The following is a 20039-nucleotide window of genomic DNA, read 5'->3' as shown; positions in this document are numbered from 1 at the left end:
GACAGAATCTGTAGAGATGGCAAAAATTCAATTGCAAATGAAACAGCTTGAGTTAGAGGTGAGAGATAAGGAAAGGGCAGCAGAAATGAAACCATTTGAGTCACGGTTAAAAGCAGAAAAAAAAGAGAGAGACTTTTTGAACTTCAGAAACTGACACTTGAAAAGGAAAGTCAGCTTAAAAGGATGGAGATGAAGGCTGAAGACAAGTCTAGTGAGGAGGAGAGTGGGGATGAGCAAACCCATGGTGGGCGAAAGCCCGATGAGAAACTGTTTAATGGTCAAGTAATGCCTAAATTTGATGAGAAGGATGTGGAAGCCTTTTTCATCTCATTTAAAAAGGTGGCTAAACAAATGCAGTGGCCAGTGGCAATGTGGGTTTTGTTGATCCAAACAAAACTTGTAGGTAGGGCGGTTGAGGTATTCGCATCACTATCAGAGGAGGTATCTGAGGAGAATGAGGTGGTAAAAAAAGCCATTTTAAGTGCATATCAGGTTGTACCTGAAGCCTATAGACAACGTTTCAGGAATCTAAAGAGGGACTTAGGTCAAACCTATATTGAGTTTGAAAGGATCAAACAGAGTAATTTCAATAGATAGATAAGAGCTTTAAAAATCAAGCAAACCTATGATGCCCTTTCAGAGGTAATTATTTTTGAGGAATTCAAAAATTCACTGCAAAAATGAGTGCAAACTCATGTGAAAGAGCACAGAGTTAAAATAGCAAGGTTAGCAACTGAAGTGGATGATGAATATGAGCTGGTCCATAAAACTCAGTTTGGCTTCCAGAATCAATATCAGTCCATGAGGGATAGAAATTGGGGCAAAGAGAAATCCTCACGTGGAAAGTAAAAGATCGATCTCAGTGAAGATCATAAGGATAACCTACCACAGGGTAAAAATGAAACCATTGATTGGAACAAAGAAATTAAAAAACTCCGGTATTTTCACTGTAATAAAGTAGACCACATGAAATCACAGTGTTAGTGGGCCAGGAGAAAGCCAGATGTAGGAAAACCAGACAAGCCTGGAAGTTTCATTGAACTGATAACAAAAAGCACAAGGGAAGCTAGACAACTGCCTCAGAGTGTACAAGATGACGAGAGGTTGATTAAGGAGGAAGTGCCAGATCTGCTTAAAAAAAATATACATGCAAGGGTAAAGTTTATTCACATAGGCCAGGAGTAGCAGGTAAAGAGGTTACAATATTAAGGGACGCAGGATCCTCTCATCTCCTCATCCCTCAGCATTACAGACTATGTACTCTTGAAGGACTATTGCCAGAAAAGGTACTGGTAACTGGAATTCATGGTGAGACAAAAAGAGCTCAATTGTGTAAAGTGAGGCTCGAAAGTCCAGAGAAGAGTGGAGAATTTGTGGGAGGAGTATTGGACAAATCTCAGCTCCAGGAATACAATTTGTCCTTGAAAATGCATTCAAAATGGCACCGGATATGGCCTACTCCTTGTGAGCTTCTGCATGCAGATCTTAGTTTCCTATTTCCTACAATCGTTCTACACTCTTTAAACTTAATAGAATGCTTTTTAAAATTACTAATAACTATGTTTTATCTACTCTACTGTTGTTAGAGTACTGAATGGACTCAAACTCTTAACATTCGCCTGTACCTGTGTTTTGCTTTTGCCGCTGTTTACCTAGTATTTACTTATCTATGCTACTTAACTATGTGATCTGCCTACATTGCTCGCAAAACAAAGCATTTCACTGTGCCTCGTTACACATGACAATAAATTCAAATGCAATTCAAATTATTTAGCTGATTCACCAGTGGGTGTGCTGCCTACACTAGTTGAAAAGCCAGTGGAGACAGCTAAATAAATGAAGAATGTTTATCCAGGAATTTTCCCAGATTGTGTGATCACAAGAGCACAGAGGCACAAGTTGAAGCAGGAGAGATCAAAAGGCACAGATAAGGAAGCTGACATAGCTTTATCAGATAAGTGGTACAGAGCAGGAGCAACTAGGTAAACATGATTGAGCTACAGCTGTAAGATAAGAACTTAAAACAGTTGTATCAAAAAGCATACACACAGGAGAGTTAACGCATCCCTGCATGTTATTACTTAACAAATGATGTCTTAATGAGGAAATAGAGACCATCACACGTTCAAAGAGATGAGAAATGGGCAGAGATTCGTCAAACTATTTTGCCAGTAGGATATAGAAAGAAGGTGCTACAAGTGGAGCACGAGCAACCACTTGGAGATCATTTAGGGGTGAGTAAAACACAAGCTAAAATACAAAGACATTTTTACTGGCCTGGACTACACAAGGATGCAGTTGAATTTTGCCAGACATGTCATACATGTCGGCTAATCAGAAAACCACAGGCAGCAATAAAACCTGCACCTTTACTACCTATTCCAGCATTTGAGGAATCTTTCACAGGGTCTTGATTGATTGCATAGGTCCCCTATCTCAAACAAAAAGTTAGAATAAGTATTTATTAACAACAATGATGTGTCGACTAGATTTCCAGAGGCAATCCCATTACGCAACATCACAGCAAAAAAGTTTGTAGAAGATTACTTAATTTTTTTCTACTAGATATGGACTACCAATAGAGATCCAGTCAGATCAAGGATCAAACTTCACATCCAAACTATTTGAGGTGGTTATGGATAACTTGGGAATAATGCAATTCAAATCGACTGCGTACCATTCCGAATCGCAGGGACTGCTAGAGAGATGGAATCAAACACGAAAGACCATGTTGAGATCTTATGGTCAGGATTATCCAGATGATTGGGACAAGGGAGCTCCGTTTGTACATTTTGCGATCAGAGATGCACCAAATGAATCGACCAAATTCAGTCTATTTGAATTAATTTTTGGGCACAAAGTTAGAGGACCATTAAGTCAGAATTCAGAAACCACCCATTTGGGCTATGTGTCAAATTTTAGAGAATGATTAAAGGGAGCTGGAGAGTTCACTTGACAGCATTTAAAAGTATCACAGCATACAATGAAACAGGAAGTGGACAAGAAATCACAAATTTGCAATTGGGGATAAGGTATTGGTATTACTTCCAGTAATAGGTGAGCCCTTAAAAGCAAAGTTTAGTGGACCGTATCAAATCGAGAGGAAATTGACTGAGGTAAGCTGCTTGATAAGGACTCCAGACAGAGAGAAATCTCAGTGTGTGTCATGTAAATATGGTCAAAAGGTATTTTAATAGGGAGGGAAAGCAAGAGGAGAATGTGGTAATGATTACAGCACAGAAGAAAGAACCAAGTTCAGAGGATTCTGAATTGGACATTCCTCAAATCAAATTGGACAATAAGGAAGTTGTCAAAAATTGGGATAAATCATTGAGTTACCTTCCACAAGAAAATTGAAATGACTTGAAAGAGTTATTACTATCACATGGGGAGATATGCGGAAATAAACTGGGAAGTACTAACCTAATTGTGCATGATGCAGATATAGGAGATGCTGTTCCGATTAAGCAACATCCTTATTGGCATAACCCTCTAAAGTTGGCACAGGTTCAGAAGGAGATAGAAGAAGATGGCATAATCAAAGTGAGTTACAGTGACTGGAGCTCACCCATAGTCATGGTGCCAAAGCCAGATGGTACCCAACGGTTATGTGTGGACTATCACAAATTCAACGCCGTTACAAAGACTGATACATATCCAATTCCATGGTTGGAGGACTGTGTTGAAAAAGTGGGACAAGCAACTTACTAAGTTGGACTTGCTCAGAGACTACTGGCAAGTACCTCTGTTAGGAACAGCAAAGGCAATTTTGGCCTTTGAAACACCAAATGGACTAAATCAGTTCAAAGTCATGCCATTTGGTATGAAAATCGTCTCCAGCCATTTTTCAGAGACTGACTAATAAGGTCATTGCCGGATTACCCAACTGTGTGGTGTATATTGATGACCTGGTGATTTTTCGTCACTTATGGAAGGAACATTTACAGCATTTATTGGTCTTGTTCGATCGACTTCGGAAAGTAGGCTTGGTGATAAAACTAGCTAAAAGTGAATTTGCCAAAGCCCAAGTCACCTTCCTGGGCCATTTTATTGGACACGGATAAATGGCCCCACAGAATGCAAAAACAAAAGTAATTAGGGAATTTCTGAATTTGCACGTGATAGTGCACGTTTGCATGTGTGTAGTTAGTATAGTGTGTTAGACTACTAACCAGGTTTTTTATTGGTTTTAAAAAGGAAGCCATCTTTTGTTACTGATGTTTTTTCTAAGGGGGGGGGGGTTGTCACAAAGCTGGTCCCTATTTTCTAAAAGCTGTTCCTTTTCTCAAGGTCCTTGACTTTTTGTTTTCAGAGGGGTCGTAAACAGGCCAGGCTCCGATTGGACTATTCTGGTACAGAGATTAGAGGGTATTGAGAGGCCTTTTTGTTCATATTTACAGAGGAACCTCGATTATCTGAATACCAAGTATCCAAAAATCGGATTATCTGAAGGAGATCTCGAGGTGCCGATGGAAACATTACATCAAAGACGTGTTTCCAGCAGTGATGTTTAAAGTGATTAAACAGGCACCGTCGCCAAACGACTGACCTCCCGCCCTGTCTCTCGCTCCCCATACTCTTCCTGGAAAGCCCCCCCTTCCCCAAATAATCTCTCCTAGTGTCCTGTACAGGACAAACGTGGAACCTATCAAAAAGTTGCAGTAAAAAGTTGTGTGTGGGGCTGTGGTTGTGGCTCTGTGGCTGTGTGCGTGCGCGCTATTTGGAGACTTACCCCACAAAGGCAGCAGCAGTCTTGTTGTTGGTTCAGTCCAGCTGCCCCGGAGAGGGGGCAGAGGTGGACAGGGTTGGAGTCAGCGGACAATGTTGGAGTCGGGGGGGGGGGGGGGGCGGTGTTGTACGGGGTTGGGGTCGCGGTTGGGAGGTGGTGCTGAGGAGACCGTGTTGGGGGCAGGGACTCACATACGGTGTGCTGCTGCAGTCTCCTGAACAGGGAGCAGACTTTAAAAACTCCGAGCCCCAGAGAAAAAGCATTTAATCGATTCACCGAATAATCGATTATCCAAACAAAACAGTGCCCACCCATCTTGTTCGGATAATCGAGGTTCCCCTGCAAACAGATGAGACTTCAGGCCAAAGTGGTCATGTTTTAGAAGTGGAGATTAGAGTGGTGCTGGAAAAGCACAGCAGGTCAGGCAGCATCCGAGGAGCAGGAAAATTGGCGTTTCGGGCAGATGACGAAAGGCTCTTGCCCGAAACGTCGATTTTCCTGCTCCTCGGATGCTGCCTGACCTGCTGTGCTTTTCCAGCACCACACTAATCTTGACTATGATTTCCAGTATCTGCAGTCCTCACTTTCGCCTATGTTTTAGACGTGACCTGTATAATGAAAGGGGAGTGGTCACCATTCCTTCAGTCGAGTGGACTGTGTGAACAGGCTCTCTCTTTCTGTCCTTCTAACTTCAACCTGTCAGCATCAGTTCCATTTTTTAAAAAACTGTTTTCAGGGGGTTTGCTTATTCCGACTGTTGTATATATTCAGAACAGCATCATTAAGTCTTGTTTGGATAGGCTGAGTTCTGTAGGGGCTCTTTATTCTGTTCTTTGTGTTTCATTGTGTAAGTTCGTGAATCAAATTTTGTCTGTTTTAAAACCTGGTAGTCAACCTCGTTAACTTACTCCGGGTAATTTTCACTGTACACTTACCGAAACAAATTGCAAAGTTACAGTCTGGGCAGCCTGCTTAAGAGTGATCTTGCCTAGTCCATAACAGTCACCTCCCTCCCTTTCACTGACCAGTGACCAAGGGTGATCCTAACTGCAGCAATCTCACCTACCCTAAGCTAACAGAAGTTCCCTTCAGACACAATAGGGCCTACAGTATTACATACACAACAACTGGTATATATGTAGGTGTACTTATAAAACAATGTACAGTGACCATTCAGCCCAAACAATCTATGCTGGTGCTTATGTTCCACACAACTCTCCTCCACTTCCTCATGGCATTGCAGATTAGCAGAAAGTGAGGACTGCAGATGCTGGAGATCAGAGTCAAAGAGTGATGAAGGGCTTATGCCTGAAACGTCGATTCTCCTGCTGTGCTTTTCCAGCGCCACACTCCAACCATTCTATGCTCACTGAGTAGAATTTCAGCAGAGAGGTAACACCTATTCCTACAAGTCCAGACGAACCTATCCCAACAGTCACTGCATCAGAGGTCAGATCAGTTTTCCTTCGTGTGAATCCAAGGAAAGCGATGGGACCAGACGGAGTACCGAGCCATACACGCAGAGCATGTGCAAATCAACTGGCAGAGGTCTTCTCTGACATTTGCAACCTCTCCCTGCAGCAGGCCACTGTCCCTGCCTGTTTCAAGACGGCCAACATCATCCCTGTGCCTCAGAAGGCTCATGCAGCATGTCTCAATGACTACCGCCCAGTGGCCCTAACTTCGGTGGTCATGGAGTGCTTTGAAAGGCTGGTCATGGCATTAATCAACACCAGCCTCCCCACTACTCTTGACCCACTCCAATTTGACTATCAGACCAACATATCCATGTCAGATGCCATATCACTCGCCCTTCCCTCCGCCCTCTAACATCTTGACACCAAGAACAGCTACATATGAATCCTACTCAGTGACTACAGTTTAACCTTCAACACTATTATACCCTCGAGACTGATTACTAAACTTAGTCATCTCAGACAAAGCCCCACTCTCTGCAACTGGATCCTCAGTTTCCTGACCCACAGGCCGCAATCAGTGAAAATTGGGGACAATATTTCATCCTCACTAACACTCAACACTGGAGCCCCCCAGGGATGCACACTCAGCCCCCTACTGTACTCACTGTAAACCCATGACTGCATTGCCAAATACCAGACTAATGCCATTTACAAGATCACTGATGACACCACCATAGTCAGTCGAATCTCAGATGGCGATGAAACAGACTACAGACGGGAGGTGGAAGACCTGGGAAAATGGTGCACTGGGAACAACCTAGCTCTCAATGCCGGCAAAACCAAGGAACGCATTATTGACTTTCGGCAGGATGTTACTCATGCACCCGCCACCCCACCCCACTCAAGCTCCTGGGAGTGGTCATCCACAACAAGCTTTCTTGGAGTCTTCATGTGGACGCACTGGTTACAAAGGCCCAACAATGTGTCTTCTTCCTCAGGCAACTGAGGAAATGTGGCATGACGGCGAATACCCTTGCCAATTTTTATAGGTGCACCATCGAGAGCATTCTGTCTGGATGTATCACTACTGGTATGGCAACTGTACCATTCAAGATCGGAGACGGTTACAGAGAGTGGTGAACTCGGCCCAGACAATCACAAAGGCCAACCTCCCAACTACAGAATCTATCTACCAGGCCCACTGTCAAGGAAAGGCCGCCAGCATTCTCAAAGATCCATCCAACCCTGGCAATGCTTTTCTACAACCATCTTTTACCATCAAAGAGGAGTTACAGAAGCTTGAACACACACACACCAGACGGTTTCAAAACAGTTTCTACCCTACTGTTGTTAGAATACTAAATGGACTCACAATCTATTAACATTCGCCTGTACCTGTGTTTTTGTTTTTGCCGCTGTTTATCTATTATTTACTATCTACGCTACTTAACTCTGTGATCTGCCAGCATTGCTGGCAAGACAAAGCTTTTCACTGTGCCTCGATACACCTGACAATAAATTCAATTCATTGTGGATTGTCAGGAAAAACACATCTGGTTCAATAATGTCCTTTAATGGAGGAAATCTTACCTGGTCTGGCCTACATGTGACCACAGACCCACAGCAAAGTGGTTGACTCAACTATCTTCTGGACAATTAGGAATGGACAATAAACGCTAGCTGAGTTAGTGACACCCACACCTCAAGAATGAATTTAAAAGAAACACCATCGGGTTCACCAATCTCCTTTAGCAGGAAAATCTACCATCCTTACCCAGTCTAGCCTAGATAGGACTCCAGATTCTCAAGGTTATGCTGGACTCAGAACTGCCCCCTGAAATGGACTAGCAAGTCTAGTAGTTCAAAGGTGATTAGAGATGGGCAACAAATCATAACAATAATTTTTGTTTTAAAAAGTCAGCCCTCAATCCTGTTCCAACATTCAACTCAGCTGCTCAATCCATAACATGTTCTTATTCAACTTAATTCTGTAATACCCCTATCTAGCAAAATCTATAGTACTCCTATCTAGAAAAACAACTCAAGCGCAGTTGTGATATTCTTAGTTCATTCCTCCCCACTCCCGCTCCCATTGGCCTCAAGTTTTTTTTTAAAACAACTTGATCCTTTGAGCTCTGGAATTCTCTTCCGCGATCTCCCAGCTTCTCCTCATCCTTTAAGTCTACTCTCAGTGTCTAAGCTTTCAGTCATCTGCCTGGTATGTTTGTGTCAATGCTTGTCTGATAAAGGAAGCACTTTGGGATGTTTTGCCACAGTCAGGATGCTGTACTCTGCCACTGATGGCAGAATCCTGAATTTCCAGCACCACTGTATCAACCTCAATGTTTGTGCCACCCCCCCACCAGAAGACATGGCGCGGCAATCTAGCCTTAACTTGAACGCTGTTTGGAACAGGTCTACCTGCACAATCTCCCGGTAGGCGGACTTGGCCAGGTTGTAGGGCACAAACATGTTGCACAACAGGAAGTAGAGCACCTCAAGGCTGGTGAAGATGATGGCCAACTTGTTGAGGATGAGGAGGGCAGTGAGGGGCACCAAAAAGAGCCTGGCGAGCAAAGGGACCAAGTGAGCGGAGAACAACCAGAATGGCTTGGGCCTCATGAAGAAAGAGCTGAGAGACAAGACCAGGAGTTGAGCTGCGGGAAATGGAAAACATTCAAAGTTTAGCATGAGGAACATTTCTGACCCAAAAGAAAAACCTCCACACATAAATGGCTTTCTCAATACACAAAAAATATCTTGGTATTCCAACCCTTCCACAGCCTGCCCTTTCCTATCTCTACAGCCTCCTCTGTTACCCTCAGATTTCTACAGTCCTTTCCTACATCCATAATTTCCCAACCAGGCCAGTGATGACTCTGCCTTTAATTGTTGAAGGCCCACGTTTGGTAACTCCCTCCCTAAAACGCTCCATCGCTCTACTTTGCTTCTTGCCTTGGAGTGGTTCCTTAAAATTGTCTCCTTGACTAAACATCTGGCCGAATCTCCCCACATGAGGCTATTTGACAAATTTTGTTTGATGGTCATCACGAGCTCTGGAGTGTTAGAGATTCTACATAATTGCAAGTTGTCACTGGCCTACTGTCCTGAGGAAATGTCTATGTTGCAGCTGTACAGGACACTGGTTAGGCCATTTTTGAAATACTGAACACAATTCTGGTCGCCCTGCTGTAGGAAGGATGTTGTGTACCTTGAAAGGGTTCAGAAAAGACTTACAAGGATGTTGCCAGGGTTGGAGGGTTTGAACTATAGGGAGTGGCCGAATAGGCTGGGGCTGTTTTCCCTGGAGCGTCAAAGACTGAGGGATGATTTTGTCAATGTTTACAAAATCATGAGGGGCATGGACAGGGTAAAGTCAAGGTCTATTTTTCCCAGGGCAAGGGAGTCGAAAAGAAAAGGACATAGGTTTAAGGTGAGAGGGGAAAGATTTAAAAGAGGCCACCTTTTCACGCAGAGGGTGGTGCATGTATGGAATGAACTGCCAGAGAATATCATGGAGGCTGGTACAATTACAATATTTAAAAGGCATCTGGATGGGTATAAGTATAGGAAGGTTTTCAAGGTATATATGATAAATGCTAGCGAATGGGATTAGATTAGTTTAGAATATCTGGTCAGCATTAACAAGTTGGACCGAGGGTTCTATTTCCTAACTGAACAACTCTGTCTCAAAACGTTCATTCTGTTTCATCTCTAGATCTGCTGAGTTTTGCCAGCAATTTCTGTTTTGTTTCAGATGTTCAGCAACCACAGATCTTTCTTTTATTTTTTCTGCACTCAAGGCTATTGTGGTAGGCCAACACTGGAAATATTCCTCTATTTATGCTGTGCCCCAAATGAACAAATGGGCTTCACCGGGAGTGTTGTCTAACACAAATTTGACACTAAGCCTCGTAAGACGACATTAGAGTAGCTTACTAAACCCTGGGTCAAAAAGATAGGTTTTAAGAAGTGCCCAAGTCAGAGAGCGAGAGGGAGACGTGAATGTCTGTCAATTCATGCCCAGGACTTGGGTGTCACTGGCTAGGTCACCATATATTACCCAATCCTAACTGTCCTGGAACACCATAGCCTTGCTCGGCCATTTCAGAGGGCAGTTATAAGTCTGCAGCCAGACTAGATAAGGATGGCAGATTTCCTTCCCTGAAGGCCATTCGGGTTTCATGCTTAACATTAGGCTGGGTTAGCAATGTCTGAAAGGGAGGATTTCCAGAACCCAAGATCCAAAACGACTGATGATATGGACACCAATCAAGGAATGATGATGATCCGGGATGTGAAAGAGGGCAGGATTATGAGACAATGGAGGGCTACAAGCCTGGGTTCATTTCCTGGGACTAACAGCCCTCCCTTGTTTCTAATAAAGCAAAGAAAACAACAGACATCAAAACAGATCAGTATTTAAAGAAAAAAAAATTATGAATGTTACTGAGGAGCTGAGGATGGTTTGGGGTCAACACTGGGAATCTAGCATTTGGGATCTGGCTTTCAGGAAGCACAGCTTCATGGAAAACCTTTGGAAAAAGCCAGCCCTAGCATGAGGGGTCAAATGGCCTCCAACTGAGCCAATGGTTCCTTGCGTAACTACAGACACACATTCCAATTTCTGAAAGAGATGTGGCCTCTCCGCTTAGTGATAGAGGATACCTTCTTCCTTACCTGTTAGAGCACTTACAAAACGCTGAAGTGCCACTAAGTCAAAATACACTGCTCCGTCGTACCCAGATTCAAGTTCTTTGAGAATGTAGCTCCTTTGAAGGAAAGAAAACACCAGAGAATTAGACAACTACAGTTTCCCAGGAATCCATTTAACTGCCTGAATGCCATTTTGTTTTCTTTATTCATTCATTCATATGATGTGGGTGCCACAGATTAGGCAGGGTTGGATTTGTCCTGCTTTTCATGTACATGACACACCTGGGCAATCCTTCACATTGTCAGATAGACAACAGTGTTCTAGTTGTTCTGAAACAGCTTGGTTAGGGGAGTGGCAAGTGCTGGAGCACAAGTTTGGTGTTGTATTATTGGAATGTCATCAGGGCCCAGACCATCTGTAGCATCCAGCACTCCCCAGACTGGAAGGAAACTCCAAAAACCCTCAATGACTTGGCACTGCCTGGACAATGCAACTCACTTGTGTACCACGTCATCCATCACTTTCAGTCATCCTGACTTGGAAACATATCGCCGCTCCTTCAGTGTCATCAAGTCAAAATCCTGGAACTCACTCCCTAAGGGCATTGGCGGGTCAACCCACAGTGCGTGGACTGCAATGGTTCAAGAAGGCAGCTCACTACCATCTTCTCAAGGGCAATTAATTGATAAAAAAAAATAAAATGACAGGCCTTGATAGTGATAGTCACATTCCAGGAATGAAAAAAAATAAAATTAATCTGACTCCCAAAATACTAATTTTGACGCAACTTGCTGCACTGCTTCCAAATAATGACCAGATAGAAATCAGCATAAAATACCATGCTATTTGGGCCAATAGTCCATGTCACGTTGTAGTATTCCAAAAGCACTTCATTTTCCTAATTCTTTTTCACTCAAGCACCTATTGACCTTCCTCTTAATTGAATCTATACCATTCTATACTATTTGGAGATATGTCCAAATGCTCATCCGAATTTCTGTAGTTTTGGGGTTCAAATGGCAGCTGGTGAGATTTAAATTCTATAAAAACATGGAATTAAAAACTAATCTAATGGTGAACATGTTGGGCATCTTGAAAGGCATTAAAGGTAGACAGTTTGCCAGGACCTGATGGGATCTATCCCAGAATACAGAGGAAGGCAAAGGCGCAAATTGTTGGGATCACGTATGAAATCCTTGTGTTCCTGTTAGTCACAGGAGAGCACTCAGTGCACTAGAGAAGAACCAACATTGTTCCTTTGTTTAAGGACAACAGGAATAACCCAGGAAATTACAGGCCAGCAAGCCTAACAACAGTAGTAGGGGAATTATTGGAGAAGATTCTTAGGGACAGGGTAAACTCACATTTGGAAAAATATGGAGAATTAGCAATGGACAGCATGGCTTTGTGCGGGCGGAGGTCACATCTCACAAACGTGATCGAGTTTCTTTCAGCAAATGACAAAGATGATTGATGAGGACAGATCAGTGGATGGTGTCCACATGGACTTTAACAAAGCCTTTGACAAGGTCCCTCATGGCCAGCAGATACATGAGATGAAGTCACATCCGCAGGGAGCTGGAAAGACTGGCTTGATCTTAGAACAGAGCGTAGAGGTAGAGGAGGGTTTTCCTGACTGGAGCTCTGTGACCACTGGTGGTCTGCAGGGATCAGTGCTGGGACCCCTGTTGTTTATAATAGTTTTTCTTACACAGTGGGTGGTAGGTGCTGCTAATGCCCTGTCAGAGGATGTGGTAGAAGCAGATACAGCTTAAATACCAACATTTAAGCGGCAGATTCATGAATAGGCAGGAAATAGAGGGATATGGACCATGTAAAGGTTTTCAGCTGAGAAAGGTATCATGTATCAGTGTTGCTTTGGTGGGTCAAAGGGTCTGTTCCTGTGCTGTACTGTGTTTTGTTCACTTCTGATTATCATTTTTTAAAAAAGCATCCAGTTCACTTCCTTCTGCTGTTTTTACCTGGTCTGACCTCCATGTGACTCCAGATCCATAGACTGATACTATACTACCCTCTGAAATGGCCTAACAGGTCACTCATTTCCAGGGTAAGTTAGGGATCAGCAGCAAATGCTGGCCTTGTCATTGACAATTACGAAGTGGGCAGAGTGCGCCGGTGGAAAAAACACAGATCAGGCGGCATCTGAGGAGGAGGGTCTGATGAAGGGTCCTGCCGAAACATCGAAGCTCTTGCGCCTCAGGTACTGCTGTACTTTTCCAGCACCAATCCTCCAGCACCTGCAATCCTCACTATCTCCACGATTATGAAGTAAAATTGTCTCAAGCACTGTCTGTGGTTGGTCAGTGATGGAACTTCCTGCAGATATTGATCTGCACGCTGAACGGGATGAAGTCGGGTATGTCAAGACGGTGTAGATTGGGGGCAACTGCACCCATTCACAGAAGGGTCATGAAACAGAGGGAACCGAATCAAGGAGATTGCCAAAGGTAACATGAGGATAACCCTTTTTTAAAAAAAAAAGCTTAGCAATTGTGTAGAACACCGACTGCACTCCTCGAGTGTGCATGGTGGATGCAGATTCAATAGTGACTTTTAAAATGGAATCAAATCATTACATCAAGGGAACAAGCTGCAAAGTTACAGGGAGAGGGTACACAAATGGGACAAGCTGGGCTCCTCTTACAGAGCCAGTATCGACATCAGGCGGAATGGCCTCTTATTGCACTGTGATCACTTCTATAAGAGGAGACTGTTGTGGAGTGTAAACGCTCTAATAGATTTTTATTTTCTTTATCCTTTCAAAGGGCATGGGTGCCTCTGGCTTTGCTAGGATTGGTTGGCCATCCCCAATTTCTCGAGAAGGAGGCCATGAGCTGCCATCTTGAAGCGCCGCAGTCCCTTCGGCGTGGGTAAATCCACAATGCCATCAGCGAGGGTCTTCCAGAATTTAGACCCCAGCAAGACGAAGGAACAATGGTATCGTTCCTAGTCAGGGTGGCGTGAGGCTTGGAAAGAATCTTGTAAGTCACGATGCTCCAATATATCACGATGCTGCCCTTGTCATTCTTGGGCTTGGGAAGGACCATTGGTGATGCATGCAAACACCTTCCAGATGGTATATACTGCCACCCGTGTGCCTGTGGTGACAGGGGTGAATGCTGAAGGTGGGAGACAGGGTGTCAATTAAGTGATTGAATCAATTGGGTAAATGACCAGTTACTTTGCAGCACACGTTACCGAATTTGAAACGGTGAAAGGCACCACAGTAATATTTCTGCCCCCATGTCAAACTCTGCTGGATGAGAAATGAACCTGCAATAGCAAAGCTCGAGGTTCACATTTAATTTCTGACAAAACACAAGAAAATATGATTATACGATGACTCTTCACTGTAAATTGGTGCACATAACAACAATAAATCAATCAATATTGCAAAATGGTGCCAAGCACTCAAGGTAGCAGGATGCACTTGGGGCTAAATTCCACAGACGCTAATCCTACTGTGAAAGCCCCACCCCAGCTGTTCAAATTCATGCTCCCCATTTTATCCACCTGCTGAGATTAAACTTCACTGAGCTCCTCAGCTGGAACAAGAGGCAAGGAATAGGAGAGCAGGCAATGCTGAACCACAAACCTGTCCGACACTCACCTGCAGGTCTGGTGTCCCAAGTACAGCAATGAGGCAGTCAGTAAATACAGGTACAGCTTCACCAAATGCTGGAGGGGCAACACAAGCACAAACACACTGAGAAGATGACCTGTGAAGCAGAAGTGTAGCAGAGCTCAGTACAAATGGAGGCGCGATGAATTTGTTGCCTTTAACGCAAAAGGAAAATGAGAGTGTTCAAAAAAAAAACTCAACTGACAGCTCAGTCCGTGCGTACTCTGGCTAGGAGGTACAAAGTTAGAATCCCTGTAATGACTTGAAATTTCTGCCCTTAGACCCATGCAGCCTTCCTTGCTCTTTACTGGAGCAACCCAAAATGAATCCTACTGTCCTCAGCTCATAGATGTGTATCTCATGGTTACCTAACTTTTCCTGAAGTTGCAAAGATCTCGGCTGTAACTATTCCCTACATCCAATCCTTGCTTCTCTTGGGAAATCCCTTGGGATCAAAAATGACCTTCCTCCACTCCACACTTGTGGATCCAGAGGTGACGAGTCTCATAAACCCCTGGGTGGATGGTGTGCTCGGATTTTCACTCACTTCTTCTGTTGTCTAAGCTTGGCCTCCATCTGGGCCTAGGAGAAAGTGAGGTCTGCAGATGGTGGAGGTCAGAGTCGAGAGTGCGTTGCTGTTTTAAAAAAATTCTCAAGGTCAGGTTCGTAGGAGAGTAGTCTGACACAGAACAAACGACCAAGAGGCGAGACTGCTAGAATATGGGCATTTTATTCCCCGCAGTGTCGCACAACGGGTCTGGTTTATGCTCACTCTACATGTTACAAAAACTGGGAGCCGCAGTTCTCGTAGAGCGGTTGCCAACAACCCACGCTCGGCGGTTAAACGTAACCCCGGAGCAGACTCACCGAACTGGAGACTTTTCCAGCTGATATACTCTTTTCCAGATATAAACATTCATGTGAACAGCAGAGCAAGGCTAAAAAACACATTCCATTCTGGTTACATACAGATAAGAAGATTCACACGGGACTAAGCAACACCTCCATTCTGGTTAGATTCACACATGTATTGGGACATAATTTTTAACCGTTTCACCACATTCCACTGCTTGGAATTTTACACCACAGTTGCTTGGAAAGTACAGCAGGTCAGGCAGCATCCGGGGAGCAGGAGAATTGATGAAGGGCTTATGCCTGAAACTTCGATTCTCCTGCTCCTTGGATGCTGCCTGACCTGCTATGCTTTCCCAGCACCAAACTCTCGACTCCACCTGGGCCTGTTGGAGACTCTCAGAATGACCGACACCTTTTTTGGGGTGGGTTGGGGGGGGTGGGCGGGGGTGGGGGGGGGGGAAAAGAGAGCTGCTTCTTTGGTTCAGGCAGATTCGAGCTAGAGATTCCCATGAATGAATGGGGAATTTGTAATAATCTTTCAGGGAGGCTTTGAGGACAACCTCAATCCTTATTTCCTCTCCCCTCCTGGTAACTTGTTGCCGTGATGAAGTTCCTGATAAACAGTTCATTTCTGGAGTCTTGTGTCAAACACGTGGATAACACGAGCTGCCCAATGCAGCCGACTGACCACATCCAGTGCCTCAATGCAGGGCATATTGGCCAGAGAGGGGACACTGAACCTGCCAGTGGATTTGCAGGTTTTGGCAGATGCATTGCTGGTGATACTTCTGCCGCACATGGTCCACGTCTTTGGGGCATACCAGAGAGCTGGGAACACTGCAGTTCTGTTGTCCACAGCCATGGTGGCCGATTTAAAATCTTTGTCAGCAAAACATTGTGTTCCTCGGATGGCCAAAGGCTGGAAGGGCACACTGAAGATGATGGTGCATTTTGCCATTGATACCTGCCTTCCCTGAAAGGACACTCGCAAGGTATGGAAATTGTCCAGCAGCTCACTGTGGATCTTGAGAGGTAGTAGAATAGGGGCTGGCGAGTAGAGGACCATTGTCTTCTGGATGTATAGACTGAGGCCCATTCTCTCTATACAAACACATCAACAACTGCTTGGAGCTTGGACTCTGAACACACACACACACACACACCCTCCCCCATGAGGCAGAATTTCCACAGGCAACCACGTTCCAGGAGAACACTCCATAATCCTTCAAGTTTGAAAGGGTCAAAGGTCTGTGCGAGGTCAAAGGGTGCTGCTGCTGCTCCACACTGGTCTTGGACCATGCTTGCCGTGAAAATAAAGTCCACTGTGCCTCTTGATTGACAAAATCCTCTTAGAAGAAGATGGGGAAGACGAAAAGAAACGAGGAGAGGCAATGGACTAGTGGTTTTGTTTGTATATTGCAGCTTGACAAGGAAGGTTGGGGCTATCTTGGTTCTGGACTTCAGCACGCAGGTTTTAGCATCTCCCTCTTGCCCTGGAGAAGAGCTTCACGGATATGCGGAGGGGTGTTGCAGCGAGAAAGATAGAGGAGGAATACAAAACAGAAATTGCTGGAAAAACTCAGCAGGTTTGGCAGCAATCTGTGGAGGGAAAGCAAACAGAAAACAGTTTTGGTGCAATGACCCAGCCTGTCGGGCTCCAGTTCGCACAAGTATTGGGACGGTGTTGAATTTTTAGGAGGATTACGTCTTAGATGCTTTCATGCGGCTGGTGGGGAGTGTGTGTTCTTATTCATTATCGCTGGCCAGACCAGCATCTATTGCCCAGGTGGCAGTTAAGAGTTGACCACATTGCTATTGCTCTGGATCCACATGTAGGCCAGACCATGGGAGGGTCACAGTTTTCTTTAGTGGACTAATGATTAGGTATTAGTGAATCAAAAGTCATATAGTCATAGAGATACACAGTGCGGAAACAGATCCTTCAGTCCAACTCATCCATGCTGACCAGGTAGCCGAAATTAATCTAGTCCCATTTGCCAGCACTTGACTCATATCCCTCTAAACCCTTCCTATTCATATATCCAATTAGACGCCTTTTAAATGTTGTAATTGTACCAGCCTCCACCACTCCCTCTGGCAGCTCATTTCATACACGTACCACCCTCTGGGTGAAAAAGTTGCCCTTCAGGTACTTTTTAAATCTTTCCCCTCTCACTGTAAACCTATGCTCTCTAGTTTGGACTCCCCACCCCAGGGAAAAGACCTTGGCTATTCACCCTATCCATGCCCCTCATGATGTGAACCTCCTCTGCACCCCCTCCAGTGCAATCACATCCATCCTATAGTGCAGTGGTACTGCCGATACCTCTGGACCAGGAGGACCAGGCTCAAGACCCACATGCTCCAAAGATACCGGTGAATGGGTTGCTGTCCTACCTCCTGGCTGAAAGTATAGATGACTCCAGTCCCAGATCCTACATGGTCAAGTCCTAAGCTAAACAGCTCACTCAGTTTTATCACGTCTTCCCCAAACAGCCTTGCAACAGTTCAGGAACACTACTTGTACAGCAACCTGTGTGAAAATGAGTGCCAGTCTTAACAGTAATGTCCATATCAGTGACGATACCCACTCTAAATCTCAATAATTGAAAATTATACTTTGCAAGACAGGACAGATTGTAGAAAGCCTTACCCAAATAGTATGCATTCCACAAAACATACTTATATTTGATGTGCATTTCCTCATTCCTGGCTCGGATCTGTTCAGCAAAGTGACCAACGTCCCATTTGTAAAGCAGGTCCAGCAGCATGACACTGGGCACCCGCAGAGCCACATTCGCCAGGGTTTCTACAAAAGGCATCTTGGCCAATTTACCGTAACCTGTTACTTGATTACTGGGCTAGCACGGGTAGCTATCACACTGGGAGTTCTTGTGAGCACTGAGCAGGCAACTCAAAGCCTGTAATCCCCAGTGCTGTCTGTACCAGCAGATAATGTGTACTCACCGGCCACCCCACCCACCTTGCCACCTCTGCCCTGTAAATGCCTGACACTCTCTGCCTAGTTTTGTTCTGAAAAAATCCCACATTCATAACTCAGTCTTGTTTTGCATTCTCTCTCTCTCTGTCCTCAATCAGTTCCCACTGTCTCTCTCTCTCTCTCTCTCTCTCTCTGTCCTCAGTTCCAACTGTCTCTCTCTCTCTCTCTCTGTCCTCAGTTCCCACTGTCTCTCTCTCTCTCTCTGTCCTCAGTTCCCACAGTCTCTCTCTCTCTCTTCTCACCCCCCTTCACTCACTCTTTCTCTCTCCCTTCACTCACACTCCCTCGCCTCACTCCTCGTTCCCTCTTTTTTTTTTCTTTCTTTCTTTCTTATTCTTTCTCTCTCTCTGTGCACTTTCTTTGCTTCTGTTGTGTCACTCACTCTCCCAGGCCGCTCACTTCCTCCATTTTTCCCTGAACTCTATCCAGGAAGTGCCCGTCTGACCCCGCCCTCGGCCACCGCTGATTGGCTGCCGCCGCCCCGAGACGGCCGTAGGGATCCAAGGGGGAGGCACTTTGGGCTGAGGGGCGTGGCTTGGGCTAAGGGGCGGAGTTTAGTTAAAAATCACACAACACCAGGCTATAGTCCAACAGGTTGATTTGGAAGCAATAGCTTTTGGAGCGCTGAACCTTTATCATATAATTAATGGGGCAGGATCATAAGACGCAGAATTTATGGCAAAAATCACAGTGTCATGCAAATGAAACAATATAGTGAACAAACCTAGATTGCTGTTAAATCTTTCATCTTTTAGAATGGTTTAGGTTCATTAATATGTAAATCCCAGAACTCCTTTAAAGTCACATTGTCAAGATAACTTAAGGTTTTATTAAAAAAAAGTGACATCTCAGCTCAGACAATATATCAAGGTGTGAGGTTAGAACCTGCCTGAATCCCAACCACCATAATATACCATTACCTACACACACACACACTCCTATAGACACACACACATTCCTACAGACCCATACACTCACGTAGACCTCGTCTCGTACACAAGCTCTCTCATATGCTCACACATACACTCCCACTCTCACATGCATACACGCACCCTCTCACAGACTTATACCCCTTTACACTCACACTCACACACATATACACACTGTCTCTCAGACACTCATAACACCCCCATACATGCACACACAAACACACATATAACTTTGTGGCATGAATTTATACTTGCAGAATTACATTTTATTTTGCTCAAAAATTGCATGAATCCATGTAAGATTATGTAAATCTATTTTTTTAGATTAGAATCAGTCTGAACATTGTGGCACAGACAGTCTCACACAGGACACCTCACACGTTAAATGCATTATTTGGGCCAACATGACACCAATTGTTAAAAGTTCACTTGAGAATGTAACTTTAAAAAAGTTCTGCAATTTACATATGAATTAAACTGAAACCAACATGGTCAATCTAAAAGATGAGAGACTTAACAAACAATCCAGGTATTTTTCAATATATAATTTCAGTTACATCACACTGTAAACTTTTGCTATAAATTCTGTATCTTACGCTCTTATACTCCACAACCACCTGATGAAGGAGCAGCACTCCAAAAGCTAGTGTCCTTCCAAATAAACCTGTTGGACTATAACTTGGTGTTGTGTGATTTTTAACTTTGTACACCCCAGTCCAACACCGGCATCTCCAAATCAATCTCTGTGAACTGTCTGTATCTCTCTCGCAACCTGACCTTCCATCCTTTTTATTGACAATTGCAATT

The 20039-nt window shown here is 44.3% G+C and overlaps 1 protein-coding gene across 1 annotated transcript in view; it reads right to left on the bottom strand.

Moving 5' to 3' along the window:
• The window catches only part of LOC122551799 (RING finger protein 145-like), a 42086-nt gene extending 23643 nt beyond the window's left edge, over positions 1-18443 (bottom strand). The window contains exons 1-4 of the mRNA XM_043694308.1: positions 17956-18443; positions 14436-14544; positions 10828-10919; positions 8569-8804 (exon numbers count right to left, since the gene is read on the bottom strand). Of these exons, the coding sequence (XP_043550243.1) occupies positions 8569-8804; positions 10828-10919; positions 14436-14544; positions 17956-18124 (606 nt within the window). The 5' untranslated portion in view covers positions 18125-18443. The remainder of the gene's footprint in view (positions 1-8568; positions 8805-10827; positions 10920-14435; positions 14545-17955) is intronic.
• Positions 18444-20039: the final 1596 nt, after the last annotated feature.

Source organism: Chiloscyllium plagiosum, chromosome 1 (genome assembly GCF_004010195.1).
Source record: "Chiloscyllium plagiosum isolate BGI_BamShark_2017 chromosome 1, ASM401019v2, whole genome shotgun sequence".
Classification (NCBI taxonomy): Eukaryota; Metazoa; Chordata; class Chondrichthyes; order Orectolobiformes; family Hemiscylliidae; genus Chiloscyllium; species Chiloscyllium plagiosum.
The sequence above is the reverse complement of the archived record's forward strand: the minus strand, read 5'-3'. Positions and strand labels throughout refer to the sequence as shown.